We start from the raw sequence: 15,000 nt of genomic DNA, 5'->3' as shown, positions 1-15,000 counted from the left end.
TTTACCATAATATTCATTGTTGTGTTAAACAAGTATTTGTTTTTGACACTTTTGCTTTTACTGTTTTTGGGGAGGGCGTGACGAATGTTTTATTATGGAGAGGATTTGGGCAAACTTCCGGTCGGACGCTTGCTTACTCTGACCTGTTTGACGCGAAGTCCTTATCTTATTTTGACGTCACATGTACGTTGTCTAAATTGTAAGATAACTCCGCCCAGGGTCAGTGCCGGCCACGCCCACTTTAGACAGCGCGTGTTCTAAGATCATATCAGTGCAGAGGTCGGTCTCTTCTGTGTAACCTGTTCGTACCTCATGAAGGAACATCGGCAGCAGAGAACATTTCTGTTGTTGTTCCTGTTTACGTCTGCATTCAAACCCACAAAAACATTTAGGAGCCAAGTGAGAACAAAATGTTTTCAATTTGCAGCCAAAAAGTTTCGTTTTATGAGCAAAACTCTTACTTCTGTGACCAAAACTATCAAAACTGGAAGAGCAAAGAATTTAATTCTCAGTTTATTTGTTTTTACTTACAAACTCGAGTTTTAATTGCAGTGCGAGAAATTTGCTTTCAAAACTGTATTATTTTTTTTTTTGCATAATAAAGACAGAAATACCTTCATAAAGTGTCCAATTACATTTAAAAGGTCTATATATGTGTTCGGGTTGTCCGTCCGTCCGTCCATCCCATTCTTTCGAAAGCGATATCTCAAAAACACATAAAGGGAATTTGGTCAAACTTGGTAAAACCATTTACTTGATACCAAAGATGAACCGATTCCATTTTGAAGGGGAAAGGCCAAAGGTCAAGGTCAGTGTGACCTCAGGTTCCCCTTATCTGACTTTCTGCGGGGCTGTTTGGGTGTCTCTCAGATAACGATCCCTTTTATTCCCTTTTATTCTCAAAATAAAGTAACTCACCTGCGATTGGTGAGAATATATCACCGAAGGATGGAGAGTCAGATTAAGATGAGAATTAAAGGTGGAAATGAACATGTTTGTTTTTTTAAAGTACTGTTATGAAAGTGATTATTGATCGAAGCAGTGCTGACATTTAACCACCGGCTCTGATGGAAGAAAACTGGACTTTGTGATCCTGAAAAGCAAAACAATAGGAAACATTTGAACTTCCTGGAAAACACTTGTCTGAGCTCAACAAAGGTTTCAGATAAACAAAGGACGTCTCTTTTGAAACGCAGACATTCCTCTTCAATGATTCCAGTTGATCCAGAACAACGAGCTGCATTTCCTTCTTCCTTTTAGAAATTACGGGAACGGAGAAGCAAGTCGAAGAGGAACTGTGTCCGAACAAACACACAAAGAAGGAAGTCCTCACGTCCAACCAACTTCCCTCTGAGAAGGCAAAAGTCCACTTTGAACTTCTCTTCAGTCTCTTCTCATCCGTCGAGGTCAGTCGGAGGCAGAAGTGAACATTTAGTCCAGATATGTAGAAAGTTATTCCACTTTATGATTTGAACCCTCTCGAGTATTTCACCTGCTGTAAGGAAGATTGAAAGTTCCCCGTAACAAACATCACAAGAAGGAAGCTGCTTTGAAGCATTTCAAGAAAAGATACTAAACACTGAGGTCTGTCGGCGGGTCGGAGACTTCATGCCGAATATCAGAAACATGACTTTCATCTTTTCACCTTCGCACATCTGAGAAAAGACTCAACGTTAAAATGTGTTTGTACATGAATGAAACGAACGGTGTGAAATAAGCAAAGCAATAAACTGGAGATTTCTCCTGTTGTTCAATAACAAGAATCTTTTGCCTTAAAAAAAGTGTTTCACATGTAAATTTACTGTTTTATTGCTTTTGTAAAACACTTTGCATGTTTAAAATGAGTCACATACAGAAACTCCATCAGACAAAAAGGGAAATAAAGAAAATGAAAGTCGATTGTCAGATTAAATATTCAGCAGTTGAGCAACTTGTTTTGGTATAAATTACCTTTCAAAATAAAAGCGTGATCTGAAAATAGAAACTAAATGATCTAAACAGCCGAACCGAAAAAAAAAAAATAAAACTCAAACAAACTCGCGTTTCAATCACATTTTATTTAAGTGCAGTTTAATGAGGCAAAGTTTTGTTCTGATGAAAAGGCCGAGCAGACGAACACAATGAAACCCTCGACGTCACGTTTCTGAACCAGCCATCGTCTTCATGTGACGGACCGACCGCTGCCGACGGGTCACTTCCTGCCGACGGGTCACTTCCTGCTGAGCTCTACATGAAGGAAGGAAGTCAAATGTTCCCCAGAAGAAGAAAAGTGTGCAGAAGAAGAGATGCTTCTCCGAATGAACTTCACTCAACTGCAGAGAGGAAGTCAGGATGGAGGGAGGAGCAGTGTGTGTGTGAGTGTGTGTGTGTGAGAGAGTGTGTGTGTGAGAGAGTGTGTGTGTGTGTGTGTGTGTGAGAGAGTGTGTGTGTGTGTGTGTGTGTGTGTGTGAGTGTGTGTGTGTGAGAGAGTGTGTGTGTGTGTGTGTGTGAGTGTGTGTGTGTGAGTGAGTGAGTGAGTGAGTGAGTGAGTGAGTGAGTGAGTGTGTGTGTGTGTGTGTGAGTATGTGAGAGAGTGTGTGTGTGTGTGAGTGAGTGAGTGAGTGAGTGAGTGAGTGAGTGAGTGAGTGTGTGTGTGTGTGTGTGTGTGTGTGTGTGTGTGTGTGTGTGAGTGAGTGAGTGTGTGAGTGAGTGAGTGAGTGAGTGAGTGAGTGTGTGTGTGTGTGTGTGTGTGTGTGTGTGTGTGTGTGTGTGTGTGTGAGTGTGTGTGTGTGTGTGTGAGTGAGTGAGTGAGTGAGTGTGTGAGTGAGTGAGTGAGTGAGTGTGTGTGTGTGTGTGTGTGTGTGTGTGTGTGTGTGTGTGTGTGTGTGTGTGTGTAATATATTTTGTAAATACTGCAATGCTCACATGATATTTTTCTGTCTGGTGTCTCCAGAAGAACACGGCTGACACTCAGTGAATCTGTTTTCCTTCCTGAGTCAGACTTCATGTTTCTGAAGTTTTTTCAGCTTCAAACTTTTGAAATGATTTTGATTTGAACTTTTCAAAGTTTGATCGTCTTTTGTCAAAAGAAATCTGAAATGAACTTGAACCTGAACGCTGGTTACTTTGAAGGCTGACGTAAGAGCTGCAAGTCTAAAAGGAAAAGTAACCTCGACCTGAATGGATGGTTTGAATAAATAAACTTAAGGAGGGGAAAGTTATTATTCTGCAGCATTCAAGCCGAGGATTTGCAGATACGACAGAATTAGAGTCGACGGCAACGAGCGTCTTCAGAGGCAGAAAACACCCGTTTCCAAGTCACAGAACAAAACCAGGACGAAGCTGTTAAGTTTGAGGCGGAGCACATCGGGAGGGACGGCCAACATCGTGTTCACTTTTATCTCCTCGTAATTTTGGTTTAAAACAGAAAATCATACAGCTACAGCCACAAAACTATGAAGTCTGATATTTGATTTAATATGAAGCATCACTTTTTTTTTTATGGTCAACAGAGCTGCTGCCACATGCTGGTTACCGAAGCGTGGATGGGTGGGTATGTCTCTCTGTGTGTGTGTGTGTGTGTGTGTGTGTGTGTGTGTGTGTGTGTGTGTGTGTGTGTGTGTGTGTGTGTGTGTGTGTGTGAGGGGGGGGGGGGGAGAGTTGGGGGGCATTCTCAGGGCCGGCAGCGCTGGATGAATCTTGGGTACAGGCAGACGTCTCTGATGTGATGTCTGTTCAGCAGCCAGGTGAGGAAACGCTCCAGACCCAGACCGTAACCACCATGAGGACATGAGCCGTACTTCCTCTGAAACACACACACACACACAGAGACACACACACACAGTAAGAGTGAGGCCATGAGAGAGGACAGGTTGAGAGAATCCAGATGTGTCCGTGTCCCAGCGTCCTGCGTGTCCTACCTGGTCGGTGTACCAGTAGTAAGGCGTCGGGTCGATTTCCTCCCTCTTGTATCCATCCAGCAGCTCCTCAGCGTCCCAGATACGCATCGAGCCCCCGACGATCTCGCCGACATTTGGCATCAACACGTCGACCTAAAAATCAGAAACAGACCTTTATTTCCAAGTTCTGTTTTATAATAATAAATATGTAAATATCTGGTCAGAATTTGTTTCTGACTCGCTCGTGCTTTCATTGAATTGCAATCCGTTCTTTTGAGTTCACTGTCGATGAAACTCTCAGATGCTTCCAGTACAGTAAAAATGCCTTCTCGAGGTCTCATTATTCAAAACTTGATTATTCACTGATTTAATTAGTCTTTAATTGGAGGTGGGAATCAAACAGAGGCCCCACCATTTGTTATTATGACGAGATTTAAGTCACGATTTTAAACATTTTGTGATATGCTGAGTAATCAGAATAACAAACATGGCAATTTAAATATCAATTATGTCCCCAAAGGAAAACTTTATCAACATCTAAAATCTGATGTTTATTTATTATTCCTGCAGCAAACAGACAGACGGAGCGACACCGTGTTCGCTGCCGGCATCTGACCCATGTTTTATTGATAATATACTTGGCGTCTGTGTATTGATACAACACGGAAAATATGGTGATAAGATGCTGCATCCGTTTCCACCTCAGATAAACATGGAAACATGGAGCTGTTCCTAAAGCAGCTGCTGTGGACACTCGTCCTTGAGGCTAAACGTGCGACTCCAGCGGGGTCGGTGACGGTCGTACCGACTCGGTGAGCCGTCGGTCCTCCGGGCAGCGCATCATGTAGAAGGACTTGATCTCAGCCGGGAAGCGACAGAGCAGGATGGTCTCGTTGATGGCGTCCGTCATCAACCTCTCAGGAGCCTCGGGGATGTCCTGAAACAAAGAAAGAGGCACGACAATTCAAAACCAAGCAAAAAGGTTCCACGTACAAACATAAAACCACGTTAATACAAAGTCAAACCTTCCTTGATTTTCTATTTTCCCAAAAAAAGACGAATCTTAATTATTGACTAAAGGCCTAATAATCACAAAATAGATGTAAACAACACAATCAGATTGAACACAGTATTATGATTGATTAGCAACATACTGAATGTGGTGAAAAACTCCTGAACACAGTTTGTGTTTCTGCTGTTTGAGCTGAAGTGACCAGCAGGTGCAGCAGCGCCCTCTACAGGTGTGACGGAGCACTGCAGCTGCTGACGATCTGATGAGCAGCTCCTCACTTCAACTGAACACAATCAACTTCAGCAATAGTTCAACCTTCAGACCTTTGACTGCCTGCTACACAACTACACACCTACACAACTGCACATGTGTGTGTGTGTGCGTCTGTGTATCTGTCTGTCTGTGTGTGCGCGCGTGTCTGTGCGTGTGTGTGTGTGTGTCTGTGTGCGTGTGTGTGTGCGCGCGTGTCTGTGCGTGTGTGTGTGTGTGTGTGTGTGTGTCACCTCTCCAAACTCGTAGTAGGATCCGTCGTCCTTCTTGACGTCGTGCTCTCGGAGCCACTCGATGGCTTCGGTGTAGTTCATCCTCTTGAACGGCCTCTTGGGAGGTTTGAAGTTCTGAAAAAAAACATCATCAAACAAAAGAAAATATGAACTTCAACATCATTGTTCCAACCAAACACGAAGACCGTGCGATGAAAGGCTCCAGAACAGTTATTCAAATCCTCCTTCAGTTTGAGCGTGTTTCAGCGTGTCGTACCGGGTTGATGTCGTACAGCAGCTGTGCGGCCGGAGACTTCAGCACTCGGTCCACCACGTCACACACCAGCTCCTCCAGTCGGCTCAGCAGATCCTCGAAGGAGATGAAGGGACACTCGGCCTCGATGTGAGTGTACCTGAGCACAGGAAATAATGTGGACAGACGTAAGTAATCGAGGGCAGGAGACAGAAAACAATCCACAAACAGTGATAAACATGATGGTTTTTACTACTATTAGCTTTATTTAAACAATCTGTCGAAGTGCATCTCGAGTCAAAATCCACTTAACTACAAATAATCTGCATGCAAAGTAACATTATCCAAATCTGTCATTGTTTGGCAGTAAAGAAATGTTTTCATCAATGTTAAGAGGAGATTGTCAAGAATCTGGAAATATCTGAACCATGTTTGTGGGACATTGTACGACTCAGCAATTTGAAAACAACATGTGCTTTAGTTCCTGAAGGAAAATTAATGTCCGTTTTCTTTCTTTGTGAGCTGCTTCAAGACACCAACAACAATGTGGTCTGAAACCAGCAAAGGAAGTGTGAGACGGAGGCCTGAGACTCCCTTGTACTGTGTGTGTGTGTGTGTGTGTGTGTGTGTGTGTGTGTGTGTGTGTGAGTGAGTGTGAGTGAGTGTGTGTGTGTGTGTGTGTGTGTGTGTGTGTGTGTGTGTGTGTGTGTGTGTGTGTGTGTGTGTGTGTGTGTGTGTGTGTGTGTCCAACAGAACAGGAAACCACCGCCGGATCAGATAAACACACGAGTTTGTCGGGTTCGTCGTTCATTTTAAATCCAGGAGACGTTTTCTTTCCTAAACCGGAGACCAAACAGGAACCAGGACGCTGTAACAGTCTGAATAACCACTCACACTTATAACCGCCCTGTGAATACACGGACGTCCCTCGGGTGTTCGTCGTTACCACGGCGATGAGCTGACTCACTCTGACAGGTGTCTGCGGGTGCGGGACTGCTCGGCCCGGTAGGACTGGGCGATGCAGAAGGTGTCTCCGAGGGCCGGGATGCAGGTCTCCAGGTAGAGCTGCGAGGACTGCGTCAGGTACGCCTCCTCGCCAAAGTAGTTCAGGTTGAAGAGCGTGGAGCCGCCCTCCACCTGAGTCTGCACCAGGGTGGGAGGAGTGATCTGCACCGGGGACGACAACAAACAAACAAACAAACAAACAGCAGTTACAGAGTGTGTGATCCAGAGCGGGTTGGTGAGGGACATTACTGGAGAAACTGATCTCTGATCTGAAGCCTCACTGCGTCGTCTCTCACCTGCAGTCACAGCTGCATTAAGTTACTGCAACATTTCTTTGTACTGATCCTTCAAATTAAAAGTATCCCACACTCGGTAACTTTTATTGTGAAGTTCTGCTCCTCTGCTGCAGCTGCTCTGAGTCTTTCCTGTGCTTGCTGTTACCATGGCAACCATTAGGTGTTTACAAGTCCATCAGACCGACATGTTAGGGATTATAAGTTTATTCAGGAACGGCCCTCCTCCTTCTCCTCCTCTCCTCCTCCTCCTTTCCTCCTCCTCCTCCCCTCCCCCTCCTCCGACGTCTCTCTCTCTCTCTCTCTCTCTCTCTGCGTTGCATTTATCAAATGCATTTGTAGGTTTGTTCACTTTCAGTTTGGTGCATTTTGAGTTATAATTAATAAACTGTGTAAAGAGACACACGAGCTAACGATGAGAAACCTCCTCCATCTTGTTCTGCTGATGTTAAAGCTGCGAGCTTCACCTCGTAGTATCCGGAGCTGAAGAAGTGGTCCCTGAAGCACTGAGTGACGGTGGAGCGGACTCGCAGGATCTTGGAGACGTTCTCTCCTCTGATCAGCATGTGTCGGTTGTTCAGCTGGACGTCCACGTCCGACTCTTCGTTCAGCAGGTTGTCGGCGCCGCCGGCCGGAGCTAAGCCAATCAGCTCCCAGAAGTCGCAGTGCAGCTCGTGGCCTCCGGGCGCCTGCAGGAGGACGAGAGCAGAAGTGAGCCAACGACTCTCACGTGTCCGAGTCGCATCCACGAGCATTACTGATTAATAAGTCCTCATCCATGTCAGAGAAGTTCAGTTTCACACTGGAAAAAGATGTTTGGCTCAGTAGTTCCCTTCCTCATGAGAAACAAACTGTTTCTGAACCGAGTTTTGGTTCAAACTTCAATTTAGAGCTGCAATTAATATTCATTCTCATCACAGGTTCATTTTCAGTCGATAAAGTTTCAGTTGAAGATGTGTTCTGATGTCCATCAGTCAAACACCCCAAAACATTTTATTTAAAAAAAACAAAAAAAGGGAAAGAAAAGCAGCAAATTCGACCACTAAAATCTACTGATGGTTTCAACAGGATCATTATTTGTGTGATTACAGAGCTGCTGTGTTTATATTCAGCGAGCAGGTTAATACAGCGGATGGAAACGTCCTGGTTGAACGGCAGCAGGTGTGTTTACCTGTTTCCCTTCAGGAACTGCGGTGACGGTCCCGTAGAGAGCGACAGTACTCTCCGTGGACAACATCAGGCCGTTGTAGCACTGACACTAAACACAAGACAAAACACCAGGTCGTCACAATCACCGTGAAAAATATGTTTGAAGTGCAGCAAACCAGCTGTAGCTCCTCTCAGGTGATCTGCTGGAACAATCACGTGTCTGCTTGAAAAGGTTTACTTGAATTGTTACACAAGTCCCTCCAGAAGATGTTGATGTTGCGATCCCAATAATTAACGCAAATTCAAGCAGACTGCATTATTTGAGCTTGCAATTTTTTTTTATTCCCGTGATTTTTCTGCAAAAAACGTCGTCATCAGAATCTGAGCTGAAAGTATTAACATCATAAAGAAAATCTTTTCAAATAAAACTGACTTTATTAACAATAACTCTTCATTTCACCAGAAAGTCTCTGTTCCTGTTTTCATCTCTAAATAAAACTCTGTTCACGGAGGAACAGGAACAAGAGGAGAAACAGGAAGTGACGGGGTTTGTGGGAAATGTGGTCTTCACATTAAAATGATGTGATTAAATGTTTGTGATCAGAGGAAGTGATTCCATATTACTGGATGTTAAATGAGTTTTCTCCACACGTCCAGTTGTCAGAGACGTCTCTTTGTTTGTTTCATCCAGCAGGTCTATGTGTTGAATGAACATGAATTAAACAGCATCTAAAGCTCTTATTTTGAAAGGCTGATGTAGTCCTTGTTTCTATATTCCAGTCACAGACGGTCTGTTCTGGAAACATACGCAGCTTTTAGGACCTTTTAGGAGCTTTTCTGCTACAAAAATCAAACATTTTTGATCGTAACAATCCCAGAAAACCTCTGCAGGGACTTGTTATCTACAAACATGAACTACATGAACAAGTCAGCACAAAGTGTAAAAAGTAATAAAGTTGTACCAGCTGATCCGACAGGACACACTGGAGGAAACCAGTTCCGTCTCTCAGCACGATGAACATCAGGTTCTTCCCTGAAGGAGACAAAAAAAATCAAATCAAATCAACAGTAAATCAAAGTGACAGTTTAAATCTGTTAACCGTCTTCACACTCAGCAGTTGGATTTGTTCTGGTGCTCCTCACCTTGTCTCCGGAGGCGATGAACCCATCCGAACACTTTGACTCTCTGGCCTCTCTTCGGCTCCAGCTGATGGATTTTAACCTGGAAAAACACAGTCGACATCTTCAGGTCATTAAACATGAAGAGGAATCACGAGGTCTCACTCAGAAGTTTCTGGTAAAAATGTAAATGTGTCTGAAGGACACAACTGAATATCTGCTCATATTTGTTAAGAGTTTTAAGATGGCTTGTGCTGTTTGTGCTACATCATTAAAACATAAGACGCTCGTCATCTCTGAACACAACCCGCTGTGATTGGTTAACCGACCGTCTCGGGCTCCGGCAGGCTGACGTCCTTCATGAGGACGATCTTCTTGGCTTCTTCCAGATTCTTCTCTCTCCTCTCGGTGTCGTCAGTCTGCACGACAAACACAACACTGAAAGAAGCTGAACACGAGATAGACAAGAATAACACGTCGGAAAACTGCACAGGGAACCGAGTACGTCCATCCTGGACCGTTTTTGGACTCGCCGGTGGAGGAAACATCACGAAGAAGCACAGCGAATACTTATAGAAGCGAATACTGGAACACAAACCTCCTTCTTCTCTTTGGTGTCGCTCTTCATTTGCTCGCGGTTGAAGGCCTTCTTCGCGTTCTTCATCTGCGTCTTAGAGATCACCGCCCAACGCTGAGCGACACCAAGACAAGACGCAACAAAACAAGACGAGCAGGCGGGTGGAGAGACAAAGATTTAATGTTTAATAAAAAGAAAAATATATAATGTGAGAGAACAGCTGTGGTTGGAAATCCTGCAAAAAAGAGGATTTCTATCGATTGAATGTAACACAAGATAAGATAATAAAAAGCTGCAACCAACCTCTCCCTCCTTCTGGGACTCCACGAAGATGGTCGGGAAAGGCTCCTTCCCAGTGAACAGCAGCGCCTGTGAGCATTCGGTCAGAAACACAGTGAGGTGCAGCGCCATCTACTGTTCAAACATCATCCCTGCTTCTCCGTTACTAACGGTAATAAGGAGGCACTTTTAACATCACACACCTGAAGTACAAACACAACCTACCTGCAGAGGAGTTTTGAAGGGTTTCTGCTGCGTGCCGTCTGCGTCCTGGTCGCTGCCACATTTGTCCGACACGTACAGCTCACCTGAGAAAACAGAGACGCAGTGAGACTCACCTGTCGGAGCCCTGCATTCATAACTGTCAGGAGAACACTTGTTATTCAAGAGTTACGTCACAGACATGTTTTTTTTGTTTGATGGCTTCTCACAATGATGACATCATCACCGGATCGCAACGATTTGAGTCGACTGCAACTCTTTCTGCATCATCGTCAGAACCGTTTTCCATTCATCTCATCTCATTTCTATTTTTTTAAAGGTTCCTTTATATCTGTTTTTATATGAAACACCATGTAATTTTCTTTCTGTGAAGCACTTTGAGCTGCATTTCTGAAGGTGCAATACAAAATAACTTTTTTATTATTATTATTATCCGAAACTGAAACTAACAGAGATGTCTGCTTTCCACCATTATTTCAGTTTTGGATCTCGTTCTTCTTCTTCTGTGGTTTAATGAGTAAAGAATCAGCGCCACCAACTGTTTACATCTGTACTCTCCTCAACGGTCCTAACAACAGGAAAACATTCATGAGAAGTCCAGTTCTGTGAATACTATTAGCTAAATTATCACAAAGTCAATCGACTAATGTCGAGGCAGCTCCTGTGTCTGTATGACGTCACTAATTCCAACCAGACCCTAAAACAGGTGTGTGGAGGGTCTGCTGTCAACCCTGCCTGATCACCAACCCGGACCGGAGGGGGAGGGTGGAGTCACCAACCCGGACCGGAGGGTGGAGTCACTAACCCGGACCGGAGAGGGAGGGTGGAGTCACGAACCCGGACCGGAGGGTGGAGTCACGAACCCGGACCGGAGGGGGAGGGTGGAGTCACTAACCCGGACCGGAGAGGGAGGGTGGAGTCACGAACCCGGACCGGAGGGGGAGGGTGGAGTCACGAACCCGGACCGGAGGGGGAGGGTGGAGTCACTAACCCGGACCGGAGGGTGGAGTCACTAACCCGGACCGGAGGGTGGAGTCACTAACCCGGACCGGAGAGGGAGGGTGGAGTCACGAACCCGGACCGGAGGGGGAGGGTGGAGTCACGAACCCAGACCGGAGGGGGAGGGTGGAGTCACTAACCCGAACCGGAGAGGGAGGGTGGAGTCACCAACCCGGACCGGAGGGGGAGGGTGGAGTCACCAACCCGGACCGGAGGGTGGAGTCACTAACCCGGACCGGAGAGGGAGGGTGGAGTCACGAACCCGGACCGGAGAGGGAGGGTGGAGTCACGAACCCGGACCGGAGGGGGAGGGTGGAGTCACGAACCCGGACCGGAGGGGGAGGGTGGAGTCACTAACCCGGACCGGAGAGGGAGGGTGGAGTCACTAACCCGGACCGGAGGGGGAGGGTGGAGTCACGAACCCGGACCGGAGGGGGAGGGTGGAGTCACTAACCCGGACCGGAGGGTGGAGTCACTAACCCGGACCGGAGGGTGGAGTCACTAACCCGGACCGGAGAGGGAGGGTGGAGTCACGAACCCGGACCGGAGGGGGAGGGTGGAGTCACGAACCCGGACCGGAGGGGGAGGGTGGAGTCACTAACCCGGACCGGAGGGTGGAGTCACTAACCCGGACCGGAGGGTGGAGTCACTAACCCGAACCGGAGGGTGGAGTCACTAACCCGGACCGGAGGGTGGAGTCACTAACCCGAACCGGAGGGTGGAGTCACTAACCCGGACCGGAGAGGGAGGGTGGAGTCACTAACCCGGACCGGAGAGGGAGGGTGGAGTCACGAACCCGGACCGGAGGGGGAGGGTGGAGTCACTAACCCGGACCGGAGGGTGGAGTCACTAACCCGAACCGGAGGGTGGAGTCACTATCCCGAACCGGAGAGGGAGGGTGGAGTCACGAACCCGGACCGGAGGGGGAGGGTGGAGTCACTAACCCGGACCGGAGGGTGGAGTCACTAACCCGAACCGGAGAGGGAGGGTGGAGTCACGAACCCGGACCGGAGGGGGAGGGTGGAGTCACTAACCCGGACCGCAGGGTGGAGTCACTAACCCGAACCGGAGAGGGAGGGTGGAGTCACGAACCCGGACCGGAGGGGGAGGGTGGAGTCACTAACCCGGACCGGAGGGTGGAGTCACTAACCCGGACCGGAGAGGGAGGGTGGAGTCACGAACCCGGACCGGAGGGGGAGGGTGGAGTCACGAACCCAGACCGGAGGGGGAGGGTGGAGTCACTAACCCGGACCGGAGGGTGGAGTCACTAACCCGGACCGGAGGGTGGAGTCACTAACCCGAACCGGAGGGTGGAGTCACTAACCCGGACCGGAGGGTGGAGTCACTAACCCGGACCGGAGAGGGAGGGTGGAGTCACGAACCCGGACCGGAGGGGGAGGGTGGAGTCACTAACCCGGACCGGAGGGTGGAGTCACTAACCCGAACCGGAGGGTGGAGTCACTATCCCGAACCGGAGAGGGAGGGTGGAGTCACGAACCCGGACCGGAGGGGGAGGGTGGAGTCACTAACCCGGACCGGAGGGTGGAGTCACTAACCCGAACCGGAGAGGGAGGGTGGAGTCACGAACCCGGACCGGAGGGGGAGGGTGGAGTCACTAACCCGGACCGCAGGGTGGAGTCACTAACCCGAACCGGAGAGGGAGGGTGGAGTCACGAACCCGGACCGGAGGGGGAGGGTGGAGTCACTAACCCGGACCGGAGGGCGGAGTCACTAACCCGAACCGGAGAGGGAGGGTGGAGTCACGAACCTGGACCGGAGGGGGAGGGTGGAGTCACGAACCCGGACCGGAGAGGGAGGGTGGAGTCACGAACCCGGACCGGAGGGTGAGGGTGGAGTCACGAACCCAGACCGGAGGGGGAGGGTGGAGTCACGAACCCGGACCGGAGGGCGGAGTCACTAACCCGAACCGGAGAGGGAGGGTGGAGTCACGAACCCGGACCGGAGGGGGAGGGTGGAGTCACGAACCCGGACCGGAGGGGGAGGGTGGAGTCACGAACCCGGACTGGAGGGGGAGGGTGGAGTCACTAACCCGGACCGGAGGGTGGAGTCACTAACCCGAACCGGAGGGGGAGGGTGGAGTCACGAACCCGGACCGGAGGGCGGAGTCACTAACCCAAACCGGAGAGGGAGGGTGGAGTCACGAACCCGGACCGGAGGGGGAGGGTGGAGTCACGAACCCGGACCGGAGGGGGAGGGTGGAGTCACTAATGTGGCCCGACTTCGTTCCTCCTTCAACAACATCCTCATAACGAAACTTACCGAGACGTTTGTCTCGATGTTATCAAGAGACAAACGTGAGAAACGAAAGAGAAAGTCGATCCGGTGTTTCTACCAGATCATGTAGTAGTAGTATTAGTAGTAGTAGTGGTAGTATTAGTATTAGTATTAGTAGTATTAGTAGTATTAGTAGTAATAGTAGTAGTAATAGTAGTATTATTAGTAATAGTAGTAGTAGTAATAGTAGTATTAGTAGTAATAGTAGTAGTAATAGTAGTATTATTAGTAATAGTAGTAGTAGTAATAGTAGTATTAGTAGTAATAGTAGTAGTATTAGTAGTAGTAATAGTAGTAGTATTAGTAGTAGTAGTATTAGTAGTAGTAGTATTAGTAGTAATAGTAGTAGTATTAGTAGTAGTAATAGTAGTAGTAATAGTAGTAGTATTAGTAGTAGTAGTAATAGTAGTATTAGTAGTAGTATTAGTAGTAATAGTAGTAGTATTAGTAATAGTAGTAGTAATAGTAGCAGTATTAGTAGTAGTAGTAATAGTAGTAGTATTAGTAGTAATGGTAGTAGTATTAATAGTAGTGTTAGTAGTATTAGTAGTAGTATTAGTAGTAATGGTAGTAGTATTAATAGTAGTGTTAGTAGTATTAGTAGTAGTATTAGTAGTACTCATGAAGTGAAGGTCACAGATCTCTCTTCTTATTTTATGTTATAATCATGAAAACAGTACATTAATAAAACAGGGCGGTTTCAGACTGATCCTTGACTGACAGCTGTCATATCATCCAGACACGGGTTTGATCTCGTCCGTGAACCCAGTCAGTGTGTTAACAGGTTGTATGAACGGATTTAAACCGGATATCGATCCGGTGACCGACAGAATCAAAAACCGCGTCAGCTAACATGCTAACATGCTAACACGCTATAAAATAACTGATGCAATCAGCAGGACACATGACTGTGGAGGCTAGCTGTAGCTAGGTGTAGCTAGCTGACAGCGGGCTTTCTCTTCCTTACCCACTGAGATTTGTTCCACACCTTTTGTTATCTCCGTCGCCATGTCGTCTCCGGTTCAACGACAGCCCGCTCGAGAGGAAACTGGACAACTTTGATTCAGAGAAACGGGTAAATGAAGCCTCGACGGTCCGTCGGCGTCTGCTGGTCCGATCAAACAACCTGACGTCAGAAGGGGCGGGGGGACTGGTCCCCTACGCTGATTGGCCAGCGTGGCAACGTCACTTCCCAAAACGATCAACCTGATTGGTGGAGGACTTTGTCCGCCAATAAAAAGATCCGCGAGCATCTCAGCACGAATCAAACCCAAAACCGGTTATTTTTTTAAGGCAATTTTTTATTTCACTCTCAAATTAAAAAAATTAAAGATGATGTTAAAAACTCTCAAACGGATTAATACTGAGAAAATTAACAAAACTGTCCAACTGTAGAGAGAAAGAGGAATAATGTGCTATTTTATATATATATATATA

The 15,000-nt window shown here is 47.2% G+C and overlaps 1 protein-coding gene across 2 annotated transcripts; it reads right to left on the bottom strand.

The window, feature by feature from the left end:
• Positions 1-2,037: 2,037 nt before the first annotated feature.
• On the bottom strand, positions 2,038-14,703 carry nars1 (asparaginyl-tRNA synthetase 1). Of its 2 annotated transcripts, none has more exons than XM_069169073.1 (15): positions 14,531-14,703; positions 10,273-10,355; positions 10,072-10,137; positions 9,790-9,882; positions 9,521-9,610; positions 9,216-9,294; positions 9,035-9,105; positions 8,095-8,181; positions 7,391-7,612; positions 6,593-6,792; positions 5,650-5,785; positions 5,394-5,507; positions 4,684-4,815; positions 3,900-4,031; positions 2,038-3,784 (listed from the first exon to the last, which is right to left on the bottom strand). In XM_069169073.1, exons 1-15 carry the CDS (start codon positions 14,571-14,573, stop codon positions 3,653-3,655), a joined length of 1,680 nt encoding a protein of 559 aa, XP_069025174.1. In that variant the 5' UTR covers positions 14,574-14,703; the 3' UTR covers positions 2,038-3,652. The 2 variants fall into 2 exon arrangements, with proteins under 2 accessions (XP_069025174.1, XP_069025175.1); XM_069169074.1 differs by having other exon boundaries at positions 14,552-14,703.
• Between the last annotated feature and the right edge of the window lie 297 nt (positions 14,704-15,000).

The sequence above is a fragment of the Embiotoca jacksoni genome, unplaced genomic scaffold, assembly GCF_022577435.1.
Source record: "Embiotoca jacksoni isolate LCO1_2020_lvr unplaced genomic scaffold, fEmbJac1.0.p SCAF_42, whole genome shotgun sequence".
NCBI lineage: Eukaryota > Metazoa > Chordata > Actinopteri > Embiotocidae > Embiotoca > Embiotoca jacksoni.
This window is presented reverse-complemented; position numbering and strand designations above follow the sequence as displayed.